The sequence below is a fragment of the Aspergillus aculeatus genome (genome assembly GCF_001890905.1).
Source record: "Aspergillus aculeatus ATCC 16872 unplaced genomic scaffold ASPACscaffold_42, whole genome shotgun sequence".
NCBI classification, from domain to species: domain Eukaryota; kingdom Fungi; phylum Ascomycota; class Eurotiomycetes; order Eurotiales; family Aspergillaceae; genus Aspergillus; species Aspergillus aculeatus.
This window is the reverse complement of record NW_017963017.1, coordinates 138-12,746: the sequence shown is the minus strand read 5'-3', so window position 1 is coordinate 12,746 and position 12,609 is coordinate 138. Positions and strand designations below refer to the sequence as shown.

At 39.6% G+C, this 12,609-nt stretch overlaps 3 protein-coding genes across 3 annotated transcripts; 2 read left to right on the top strand and 1 right to left on the bottom strand.

Annotated features, from left to right (window-relative positions):
- Nucleotides 1-2,832: 2,832 nt before the first annotated feature.
- On the top strand, nucleotides 2,833-4,734 carry ASPACDRAFT_37701 (uncharacterized protein; the record flags this gene model as incomplete). Its single annotated transcript, XM_020200329.1, has 2 exons — nucleotides 2,833-2,977; nucleotides 3,218-4,734. 2 exons carry the CDS (start codon nucleotides 2,833-2,835, stop codon nucleotides 4,732-4,734), a joined length of 1,662 nt encoding a protein of 553 aa, XP_020050938.1.
- Nucleotides 4,735-5,410: 676 nt separating this feature from the next.
- ASPACDRAFT_37705 (AMP deaminase) lies at nucleotides 5,411-8,026 on the bottom strand (the record flags this gene model as incomplete). Its single annotated transcript, XM_020200330.1, has 2 exons — nucleotides 5,411-6,535; nucleotides 6,593-8,026. The coding sequence occupies 2 exons, from the start codon at nucleotides 8,024-8,026 to the stop codon at nucleotides 5,411-5,413; spliced, it is 2,559 nt and encodes an 852-aa protein (XP_020050937.1).
- Nucleotides 8,027-8,882: 856 nt separating this feature from the next.
- ASPACDRAFT_82547 (putative actin binding protein) lies at nucleotides 8,883-11,837 on the top strand. Its single transcript, XM_020206104.1, has 4 exons — nucleotides 8,883-9,165; nucleotides 9,223-9,410; nucleotides 9,473-11,359; nucleotides 11,489-11,837. The coding sequence occupies exons 1-4, from the start codon at nucleotides 8,967-8,969 to the stop codon at nucleotides 11,573-11,575; spliced, it is 2,361 nt and encodes a 786-aa protein (XP_020050936.1). The 5' UTR covers nucleotides 8,883-8,966; the 3' UTR covers nucleotides 11,576-11,837.
- The last annotated feature ends 772 nt before the right edge of the window (nucleotides 11,838-12,609 follow it).

Genomic DNA, 12,609 nt, shown 5'->3' with positions numbered 1-12,609 from the left:
TAATAATCTAATTAAAAACCTTTTAAAAGCTTAACTTAATAATTATTGATATGAAAAATATTATAAATCTATTTTAAAAATATTTTAGTTGAATTATAATATTATAGTAAAAGATTTTATCCAATTTTTCTAATTTATTTCAAACTAATATCTTTTATATTCTTATTAACCTTTTAGTCTTATTTAACACAGAAATAAATATTCTAATCTTTATTTTATTAAATATTAATAAAATCTGATAGTTTCTATAATTACAACTTTTAAATTAGTAGATTTGAATATTTCCTTATTAATTATATAATTATATTTTTTGATTTTCAATTAAAAGCTTTTATATAGAATCTAAAGTTCAAATTAGATTTTTATTATATTTTTATATAATTTATAACTCTGATATCTTTTTAATTAATAAAAATTTTTATTTGTTATTTTTGATCCTTTTTAATATAATATTTTTCTCAAATTCTGTTGATCTGTATTTTTTAAAAAAAATATTTTTATAAATTAATTTTAAACTATTAAAATTTTAGAATATTATTTTAATAATTTTTAGATATTATTTATATTAGGTTTTTATCTTTTATCATTAATAATTAATTATATTATTTAATATTTTTTTTCGATATAATTAATTTGTTTTTTTCTATGATAGTAATTTTTATAAATATTAGTTTTAACAATTTTATTATTATTTTTTTACAAAAATAATTCTTTTAATTACGTTAATTAATTTTAATAGTATTAAAAATATTTTATCTTATAATATTTATAATTTTTCCCAAAAATAATATTAGAAAATTTTGAATCTAATATTGAAAACAAAATATTTATAAATAATTATTAATAATAAAATTAAAATAAATTATATATATTAGTAAAGTTAAATTTTTTATTAAATTCTGTTATATTTAAACTAATTTATAATTATAAAATATAAATATTAAAAACTTTTTAATTTATATAATAGTTTTATATTTATAGGAATAAATATATTAATTTTTGATATCTATTAATCTTCTCATTAAAATTACTATACTATTTTTAAAAATTAGAATCTTAATTATAAAATTATTTTTTTAAAAAATCTTAGTAAGTTTTTTAAATTAATATATTTTTAATTTATATTTAATTTGTTTAGAATAGAAACTTTTTTTAATATAATCTTTTATTAGATTATTATTTAAATTTCTCTAAAGAATTTTAATTAAAGCAGTCTTTTTTATAAATAATTATAATTAAAATATTTTGATTTTTTTATAATACAAACATTTTTATTTAATAAATAATATAATATATGTTTTTTATTTATATAATATTTCCTTCTTTAGCTAGATAATAGAACTAAATATAAAATTATAAAACCTTTATTTGAAATTTATTTTAAATTATATATATTTTAATTTGGTATTCTATTTTCCACTTAGATTAATATAAATATTAATAAAATATATAAACAATTTGGTTTCTTCATATTATAAATTAGTATAAATATAAAAATTCTTTTTTTTAGATTCTTGGATTTTTAGTTTATTTAATATTTTTATCTATTTTTTTAATATTTTAATTATTATATAATTTTTAATTATATTAATAAATTTATTTATTTAATTAATTACTATATAATCTACTGCTACAGTAATGAAAATATTAATAAATTTTTAGATTTAAATATAATTTATTTTATTTTTTTATTTTTAAGATTTGAAATTATTATTTTTTTTCAAACCGGCTGTTATTATTATCAATATATATAATAAATAAAAACTTTTTTAACAATATAATATATAATATTTATATTTAAAATTAATAAAAATTTAAATAAAAATTAAAAATAAAAAGATAATATCTAATATCATATTAAACCTAATTAAATTAGTTTATTTCTATTAATTCAATACTAATAATATAAAATATTAGATAAAAAAAAGAAAAAAAGAAAAAAAGACCGCAGTCTGATAGACTTATTTATTATAAAACAAACAGTTAAATAAATAAGATAAATATATCAAATAGGATTAGTTAGTTCTACTGCCCTAGACCGCCTTTACATATTTAGTTTCTTTTAAAAAAATCGACGACATTCTATAAATCAAAGAGGGCCTGGAGGAAAGTTTTTGTTTATAAAAGCTACTAGTTCAGTAACTTTCAACATTTTTTAGTTTATTTAAATTAGCGTCTGTATTAGTTTATAATTTCATTATATTAAGACGCCTGCGAAGAGCTGTTTCAATAATATTGAAAACTTTAGCTGTTTTGGTTATAGATAAAATTCAAGTATCGCGAAAACCTTTAATAGCTAATTTAATACATTTTGTTCATTTATAGCCTTCTTTGGTGATACAGGCATTTTTGGTTGTAATAGCAAAGATTCAAATGATTGATGTTAATGCCTTCTAATGAATTCTTGGAATGTTGGGCCATCTGCTTACATGGACCACTCGCTTACCGATTACGTTGCATCTATTTTGCTGACTTACTGATTGTGCTACTTGCGCTTTATCTATTCATCTGCCCCAATGCGCTACCTGAATATCTACCCAAGATGTGGGGAAGCAAGGCCATGTAGTGACCGTTTTCTTATGTCCGCACCCTAGTATCTCCAACGCCCTGGATTATCACATACTCAGGTTCCATTAATTTCTCATCGACGGCAATAATATAGACTTGATTAGGCCTAACCACTAAAGTACTACTCCACGTTCGATATGTCCTTGACCACACTAATATGACTACGAGGTACCTCCTCCATTCGAAGGCATAAGGACCCTTGATTCCATGACTTTCAACGATTCTACGCTATCTCGACCATCGGATTCCAACAACGCTGTGACCATGCCTCAGCAACCCTTGGCGTCTCAGAGAAAACCCAGGAAATTCCAACCCGAGCTTGTCGAGACCTCATCACGCAGCTCTAAGGAAGTTCGAACAAAAAGCCAAGCTACACAAGCCCAACTAGATGGCCGCAGGCGCTCAGATGGTCAGTACATGGAGCTGCTATCCAGGGAGGACCCTATGGTACTTTATGATAACACAGAAGGACAAGATGCCGAACCCATTGATGCTATGCAAATGCCTAGGTGCGCAGGAATCGAACTAGAAGCGGATTCAGACAAACCAAGCGAACAAAGATTAAAGGTTACGGCTAGGGTCGGCAGGCACTCCTCAATTGAGCCTACTGAAATTAAACCCAGTGAATTCGACGACGCGAAAAATATAGGGCCCAGAAAATTCGCACCACAGCTCATGGACACAGGCACACGCTCTTTCCGTCGAATGAATACCTCTCATACAACCCTTCAAGAAAGACGCAACTCATTGGTACTGGGAGAGATCCCAAACCTTGTCACTGCGGTCGGCAATGATGCACATAATAACAGGCACGTGGCCCATGAATCTTGTTTCTCGTACATGAACCTGCGCCGGCGGCAACAGACGAGGAGGCACTCGTTCCGGATCCCTGACCTTCCTGCAATTCCTTCTAGTTGTAGCGAGACATCTGATACGTCTGAGCATCCGTCGGTACCTGCATCGCCTGATAGAATGGAGAAAGACAACTGTGCCGATATTAAACCCCGAGGAAGCTCCGAGGATGAAAATACAGAATACCTTTCCGCCATCGCAGCTATCACAGTAGAGAAACAGCTTAAAGAACAAGCCCTAGCAGCTTTTCCAAACGAACAAGATCATCAGCCCGTCGATCACTTCGCTATTGATCGAGAAGAGGAAGAGTTCCTGAATAATGAACGTGCAACCTCTCATGTGGGAATCCCTCCTCAAGACACCCATCGACGAACATCATCTGCCGATCTTTCATGGGAGCTAGACTACATGCGCAGACATAAAGAAGAAGCTGAGATGACTGATCGTGCAATGGCTCGAACCCGAGGGTCACCATTCTTATCACCGAATGACGTTACCTCGCTTGGATCCAGGAGGCCAGCGAGACACCATGATAATCGAGTTCGGGGTCATGATCTTGAACCAACTAGAAGCAATGCTAACCCGCCGATGCTCGGAGAGGATCTTATCTTCCCTCAAAGCCTGTCTCCAGAGTCAACAGTATGCGAGGGTAGCAATATTCAACATAACATCACACGCAATAGACTTTGTGTTTTCTCTGGACTTTGGTATGGAAGTCCCCATGCCAACAATAGGTCCAACGATGGCGGTCTTTGGAAAGGTACTTGCAAAACTTCAAGTTCGCAAGAAATACAATCACCGCGGTGTTCAATTGCAGACCAAATTGCACAGACATACACATCTTCCACCCTTCAGCCGACCGATGTAAATCGCTCAACGGATAAGGACCAGTTACTCCAACCCAGTCCATGGATCCTGCCTACGACTCGCTATAAAATACAAGAAGACTTCCGTGATGCGTCTCTCGAAGCGGAGCTGCAAGACGGTTTGGTTACTCAGATATATAATTATCTTTCGCTTGGTTATCCCTGTGTTGCCCGATATTTTGACCACGAACTCAGCAGGATCTCTGGTATATCGGTGGCAGATTTAAGACAAGATGATCTGAACACAGATGCAAGGGGCCATGTCGGTGTTTCCGACAGTCCTTCGATAGGGGAAGACATCTCGACACGTGCCTGCATGCGCTGGAAGGCTCTACAACTGTACATATTCGATTGGGCACGCGAGCGGCATCGCGTCGGTTTTGATGACATGGATGGAGAACATGGAGCATGGGGCGTATGTGAACGCAAAGGAAGTTGGGCTGTCTGAAGCAATGCAGCAAATTTATCCTAGGGCCCGCTTACCCGGTACGCACAACGCAGACTTGAGCCTCCCGCTTATGTGACGGGACACGAACTGAGCTTAGGCTGATTTCCTATGGTTGATTGTGGGGCACCTTGTTCAGTTTGCGCCGCATTCAAGGGATCTAAGACACGCATTTACTTAAAGCTTCATACACATGCAGGGGATGGGTAGAAGGAATTTATATATTTAAGGTAGGGCCGGCTATTGGTGATTCCCATCGCCTATCAGCCCGTGCCTTGGATGAGCGAGGACTCTGATGCGACACGTTCATGTAGAACTTATATCCCTTCCGCGAATGGCCCCCGAAAGTCTTCTTTGGTTTGAAGTGGAAGTTTGTTGTCTGGAAAGCATGACCGCCGAGCCATGCCGTAGCGTAGAGTGACCAATGATGGCAACTCGCTTGTTAATATTCATTAGGCTGTGTCTATAAGGGGGTGTCAACATGCTACTATACTTTCGTCAAAATATAACTTACCTTGTGCTGGACTAATGTCACTTTCAGTAAGTTTGGCCAGAGGCACGAGGTTTGATCTAAGCGTTGCTTCATCGGCCAATCTGGCGCAATATCGATCAATTCTAGAAAGAGTTAGTGGAAATCCATGTATAGAAGATGGCGAGGAATGAGCCACAAGAATAAAACCTACAGTGCAAGTTCACCAAGCAATGTTTCATGCCTAAATTGTTCCCTAATGTCAGGAACATTGCTCTTGGCGACATTGTTTCCCATGACCCCTGGTGCGGAGCAGTTGCTGCCGAGCCATCTCTTCTTCAAAGACAGTTCGAAACCACTTTGCTCGACGGAATTTTTCGCAAGCTCGCACATATCGACAGCACTGAATTTATATATCTGCGCGGCTACTGAGTATTCTTCGATCAGTGGTTCTTTGGTGAAAGCAAACTGCAAGGGGTCATCAGTAGACAAGGAGACATTGAGTCCCCTTTTGAAGAAATTGGCGCATGGATTCTTATCGTATGTCAGAAACAGTGCGTTGTTACTGAGAGGTGACATCGCGATCCCTATCTGATCAAGGTAGAAGAGATACTGAAGCAGAGGGACTTTCCTCAATAGTATTCCATGGCTGATACTATGGCAGCAGAGAAATCCGACTGCAAGATGATCCGGATCACCCGCTTCACCACAGTGTGGCCTTAACACGAATGTGTTATAACCAAGCCGCTTACGCCAAGTATTCAGAGACGCGATGTTGGCGAACATAAAGTAAATCCAGTAGCTGTATGGTGGATTCTGCTTCGTGTTCCACTCTCTCGGGATGGGATACTTTCGATATAGTCGTCGCTCGGCCTTACTTTCGTCATCGACACTATCGAATCCAACAACCCGCTGGAGGAAGATATGCAGTTTAGGGTGCGAAGCCGGGTCCTTGGTAACTTCGAATAGCGGCTTGAAGACATTCGTTATGACCTGCTCAAAATTTTGCATCATTCCACTTGATTTATAGACGTCGTAGAGACGAGGGACTTGGATTAGCCAGCGAACATTTGGGGAGAACAATTTATTATCCACGACCCAAGCCGCGAGCTTGTCCCATTCTTCGATTGATCTCCCATATATTGAGATGCGCCACTCCACCATCTGATACTTGCTTGATTCTAGATCGGAGATCACTTCTTTCGTTATTTCAGCTAAATAGCGTCCTTTGATGAAATTGTCCGTCTTCAAGAAGATTTCGCGCAAGCGAGATTCGCCCACAGGATTGTATTTGAGGTTGAATTTGTCGAACCGGTGGAATGAATCGGTATGTGCCTATTGAAGATGTTAGCGGTGGAGCAAAAATCATGACAAAGTGAGTTTGCTACGTACGTGCATGTCCAGGGTGTCAATACTGAGGTCATAAGCTGTGAGATTAATGCTCTCAAATACTTCCCTTAGTGTCAAATGTTTCCCGTCCCTGAACAATACAACCTCATCTGGGGACTTTTTCATCTTGCTCTTGATGAAACGAAGGAGATGCTTCTGATTCATGCACGCGGAGTGGTGCACATGTGTATCGACTTTCCGAACATTATAGAAATCCCTATGAGGCACTTTCTTGCTGTCGGCGATTTCTTGGTACTCATTTAGAAGTGTATACAGTTGAAATTTCCCTTCTAGGTAGGAGAGTCGTTTGAAAGCAAAGCTTTTCGCAGGTCCGTCCGTCGATATATCAGTAACTGCATCAAGGTCCATGTAGAAATCTCTTAAGGAAGGGATTCTGACCACTGGTCGTCGGGAATGTCGGGCAGAATCGCCCTCATAAACCTGATATACACTATTCTCGTCCAACTCGAAGACCCAGTCCGATTCTCCAGGAAGGGGCAGGCAGTCAGCCATATCGAAATCCTCGCCCACATCTTCACCCATCTTTCTTCTTTTGTGGTCAGCACGTGGGCGATCGTGAATCTTCCCAAGGTCCTTGTCATCATCCCAGGCCGGTTCTGGGGGTGGGGGGTAAATTTGCCAATCCGGGCTATCCTTTGGATTGTTTTCGGGCCCTTGCAACGATAGATGCATATATCTGGCCCTTCGATCAAGCAGGCTCTTGATTTTACGACAAATGACATCCAAATCTGAGGCTATCACATTGGCGCCTGGCGAAATATGCATGATGCCTTGGACTGCGCCGAGCCCATCTCCTGGATTTCCTAGACTGCTTGTTCCTGACAAGGTGTGCTGCTCGATGAAAGACTGAAAAATAGAAGGTGCTTCGGAAGCTCTCTGCTTTTCTGAGTCCTCATTTTCTGGGCTACCGAAAGGTGTGTTGCTAGTGTCTGTATTTGCAGCTGTCTGCCGAACAATAGGCGATGGCTGTTTGGCTATTGCGGGAATTGTAGATTGCATGGCATCTCTGGGGATGATTGCCGTGTCAACAAGATCCCTTTGGGTCAGAGGAGTCGGTACACAGGTAGTAGTTGGTGCAGCTGCCTTGGAGAGTTGATCGCCGTCTCCAACGTTTCGATTGGCGAGCTGATGGTGCTGGTAAAAAAGCTTTGCTTCAGTATGGCTCATGGACTTCTCGAAGGCATAGTCATATGTTGGCGTCTTGAGTTGTATGTCCCTTGGAAGAACATCTTCGGGTGTTTGTGGTGCGGACTCTGCAAGATCTGAATTATTCAACCCAGCAGTGGCAGTAACATGGAGGGGGAAGCCAGAGCCTGTCCCAAGAACGTGAGACAAAGTCTCCTCGTTTGATGGACCTAGAGGTGCGTTGGCATTAGAAATGGGCCTGGCAGCTTTATCTGAACTTGGAGAAGTCATTCTCGATCTTGTAGCCCACTTTGTTGTACACAGTTGTGCTCCTACAATCTTGTAGAACTGGCTGTAATAAAGTTGCTCGATTAGTGAAATACTCTCCAGTTGGAATGGGCATCCCAGAACAAAAATTTCATAGCCAGTCCGCAAGTGCTCACCGCACCTGCTCAGTGCCTAAATTAACATAAATCAGTAATTATTATTAAGCAGACACCCGTGGGATTAGCCGACAAGTAATCAACAAAGTATGATATTGTTAGCTTTGGCATATATAAAAAATACTACTCGGTATCAAGGCAGGTACTTGTAAACAGTTTCTTTGTTACATATAGTTACATATACTTGTTGTCGTTGGATTTGCTATATGGTGCTTATTAGTCCAAGATTACCACGTAAGTGACCCTGTGAATAGGGAGCTCTTTTATGATATACTATTACAGAGGTTTAAACCAAAGGTCATATTTTATTTCTAGACTATACTTAGTATGACTTTGGAAGAAGACCCAATAAAAATAATATATAAATAGTCTTATTCCTCCGCCTTTTGAATGTGCAACTTACCAATGGTGGTTAGTATCATCGTAGTGGCGGGTGAGTGCGCACCGCCTCATTTAGGTTCTAGGTAGTTAATAAAGGAGTAAGCTGTGACGTATTGAATCCACTTGCTGGTGGTTACCCCGTCTTCTGTACTAGCCCATGAAAACAATTAACACATATCCTCTAGGCAGACACCCCATACATCCGCAACACTAACATCATCCGTAAGTCAAGCCCTGCCTTATTTGCTACTTCTATAAATAAAATGTGGAACAATCCCCTGAATCCCTTCTACAAATCTAAACAATGACTTTCATCCAAGTCTGCCACTCAACCTCTTCTAACAGCTTCACTCTAGTTTTCCTGTCACAATCTGTGCTCGTGCTCCACATATTTGATCCCAGCAGATATGGCCACTCTTAACTTGTCCACCAACGGGCCTTCGATAGCAAAGAGCTACCAGGCCGTGGTCGACTCGGCCCTGCCCGGTTCGAACTCCCTTACTCACGGACAATGGGTTGTCTTCTCCGTTTCGACACCTCTTATCAATGCCTTCCAGCAAGACTCTGGCAATAAGGAAAGTGTCTTGAAGGTTCAAAATACCGGAGGTCTGTCAATTACCCCCTGGTCTTTCGAATTGAACTTCGTTGACCCTTGCTTTTAAGCTGGCGAGCTGGTGGATCTGATTGAAGAGTTCTCTGAGGGCAAAATTCAGTTTGCTTTCGTAAAGATTCTCGATCCAAACTCGGGGCTCCCTAAGAATGTGCTTATTGCCTGGTGTGGGGAGGGCGTACCTGAGCGTACTAAGGGATATTTCACCAGTCATCTCGCCGCTGTTTCTAAATTCCTGCATGTCAGTTTGCGCTATGCCCGATATGCATACCCCGTGCCCCATTCTGATACATAGAACCATAGGGTTATCACGTGCAAATAACCGCTCGTTCTGATCAGGACCTGTCAGCGGAGGGTATAATACAGAAAGTGGGGGATGCGTCCGGAGCGAAGTATACCCCTGGGCCAGATCGGCCTACATCTACTCCAAAGCCCCCGGTATCAACTAAACCTGCCTTTAACCCTGCACGGACCGGTGGCACTGTTGCGAACAATCCAGCAATTGTTGCATCGCGAGTGGCTGCGACAATCGGTGGGGATGATGGCTGGGGTCCTGACGCGCCCCCAGTTACGAGGACTGGTCTTCAAAAAGTCCAGTCAGCTTACAGACCCACCAAGGTGAACATTCAAGAGCTTAAAGCCGATGGACAGTCTGACTCTGGCTTCGCGGTTTCCCGAGACACCGAGGACCGTGACAAAATCGTCAAAGGTGGCTACAAGCCTATCGGGAAGGTTGACATTGCTGCCATAAGAAGACAAGCACGTGAAGCAGGCAATCTGGCTGACGATCGTCCTGAGCCTGTGAAAGGGGCATATCAGCCAGTTGGGAAGGTCGATATAGCTGCTATCCGGGCTAAAGCACAGGGTGGGATCACTGATCCAGTCAACAGGCCAACCTCTGTCGAGCCAAGGCCTTTACCGGACATGACTGGGTCCTTTAAGCCGTCCAATGCATCTCCTGTGGCAAGCCAATATGAACGTCTGACAAGCTTACCAAAACCGAAAGTCGCAAAGAATATCACTTCAAATTCCACATTCGTCGGAACGAAGCCCCCCTTGCCTACCCAAACATCTCAGGCTACGGCACCGTTAGTGGGCAGTGCGAGTCGTACATTTGCGGATGAAGGGGGAAAGACACCCGCACAGCTCTGGTCAGAGCGCAAGGCTAGGGAACGTGGTTCAGCTTTTCGCTCAACGTCATCCAACTCACCCGACGCGAAAATAGATACACCAATCCACACTGATGTTCAATCACTGCAAGGCAACTCCTCCAAGCACCCGGTGCATGTTGCCCAGTCTCGCGATATACCAGAATCTTCTGAACTTCCTCTACGTACAGAGAAATCAGATCCTGGCTTACTCATGCAGTCTACACAGGAAAGCACAAATGTCGACCCAGGCCACATAAGTCACGACAAGTATCAGAGCTTGAAACATGAGAAGGAATTGGTTCCGACGACTAGCCGCGCCGTGCCTGTGCCAGAATCTCCGACAACTGTCCCGGCGACTGATTTAGAAGGATCTTATCAGTCTAGAGGCGTTGATTCGCTTCCTACGCCTCCTCAGCAGCCTCGGTCTCCTACTCCTCCTACACCTTCAATGACAGAGCGTGAACTTTCACCCATACGCGTGGCTGCTCCTGTTGGTAAGGGACTGACGGATATTCAGAGCGAACAGCAGTCACCGCCTCCTGTACTACCTACTGAAAGCTTGCAGCAGGCCTTGCCAAAAGAAGATGATTTGGAAGATGACGCGCACGATATTGGGCGTGCAACCGCTGAAGCTACTGTAAATGAGGACGTTCAGCGTACGTCTATCCAGGCGGTAGTGCTTTATGACTACGAGAAAGCAGAGGACAATGAGGTTGAACTTAAGGAAGGCGACTTCGTCAACGACGTCGAAATGGTCGACAAGGATTGGTGGCTGGGGACCAATGTCCAAGGTGACAGAGGTCTGTTTCCCAGCAACTATGTAGAGATTGTCACAAACCCTTCGCAGAGTCACGATGTGGCGGATAGGCAAACTCCTCTGGTCGATGAAAGGGCTCCGTCCTTGTCCAATGTTGAAGCTGCCCCATCTACTATGACCCCTGAACCAGCTGGCGAACCTATTGCAGTCGCATTGTACGACTATGAGGCTGCGGAGGACAATGAACTGAGCTTCCCTGAGGGCGCTGAGATAACACATATTGTAAGTCTGAGCACTTGTTTCTTGATCACGCCGACCACTTTCCGCAGAATGATTTTCACCGAACTTGCAAATCTAATTTCTGGTTCGTCTATTGGGTGTTCATAGCTGACTTGGAGGTGTCTCCTCTAGGAGTTTCCCGATGATGACTGGTGGTTCGGCCACTATGATGGCAAAACGGGACTATTCCCTGCGAACTATGTGCAACTTGGAAATTGATAAATGGCACTTCTTGCGTGTACGCACTGACTCTCATCTGGCCCCAAATAAAGATGCAGTGGCTGCCTGTATACTTGTCGCCCTCCTCGCATATGAGACTAACCAGATATAACTGAAGGCGCACTTATATACAGCAACTTTTTATTTCTGCATCTGGGTAGATTCCTTTCTTAATTCATATTTTATTCTTGTACTTGCTCCTGTTGTAATTTGCATAGTCTGTATACTACTAGTAGAGTACTGAATATTATATCACATATTTCAACTTCTTGACATTACATGAACAGTATACAAGGGATATTTATCAGCCCTGTAATTTTATATTTGCTTGGTGATAAATATAACCTCTGAAGTTGTTGAAAGCACCGGGTGTAATTTAAGTTACCTCTATAAGGTCTTGGAAGGCATGTCCTATTAAAAATAAAATCATATCTATGATATTGTATACTAAAAAACCTTTGAAGTTTCTCACACCTATTGCTTCTTTGTGGCTGGAGATAGTTTTAACATAGTTTTATGTAAAGAGAATCTTTATTGTTTATTGGAGCTTTTTCTTGAGTCTGTATTATATAAAGAATACTTCCACTTTGCTTATGGTTCTGTTTTTAATTAGACTGGCTAATGGCCAGGTCAGATTAGGTTAATTAGAATGTTTATATCTAACTGCTAGATTATAATCAGGTTAAGAAAAATTTTATATCTGACTACAGTATAATTAAAAACTAAATAATTGATTATTTCAATTATTTTAATATTAAGATCTATTTACTATATTTTTTTAAGTTTTAATATATTTAAAATATATTTAAATTAATTGATTATTAATTGAACTATGTTTACTATTATTTAAAAGTATATAAAAAAAGCTTTTTAAATTAAAAAAATAATTAAAAAAGAAATTAGTATCTTTTTTATTAATATTTATTAAAAGTAATAAAGAAATCTAAATAATATAAATATTATTTAACTTTTTATAAAAAAATTACTGTTATAGTATAGAATATATATAAAAATATATAATTACAGTTTTATTT

Excerpts from the sequence above, each read along its gene's own strand:
- ASPACDRAFT_82547 (XM_020206104.1), top strand. The coding sequence starts at position 8,967 with ATGGCCACTCTTAACTTGTCCACCAACGGGCCTTCGATAGCAAAGAGC. Across the intron at positions 9,411-9,472 it reads CTGTTTCTAAATTCCTGCAT|GGTTATCACGTGCAAATAAC; the intron begins GTCAGTTTGCGC and ends ATAGAACCATAG. Across the intron at positions 11,360-11,488 it reads GCGCTGAGATAACACATATT|GAGTTTCCCGATGATGACTG; the intron begins GTAAGTCTGAGC and ends TGTCTCCTCTAG.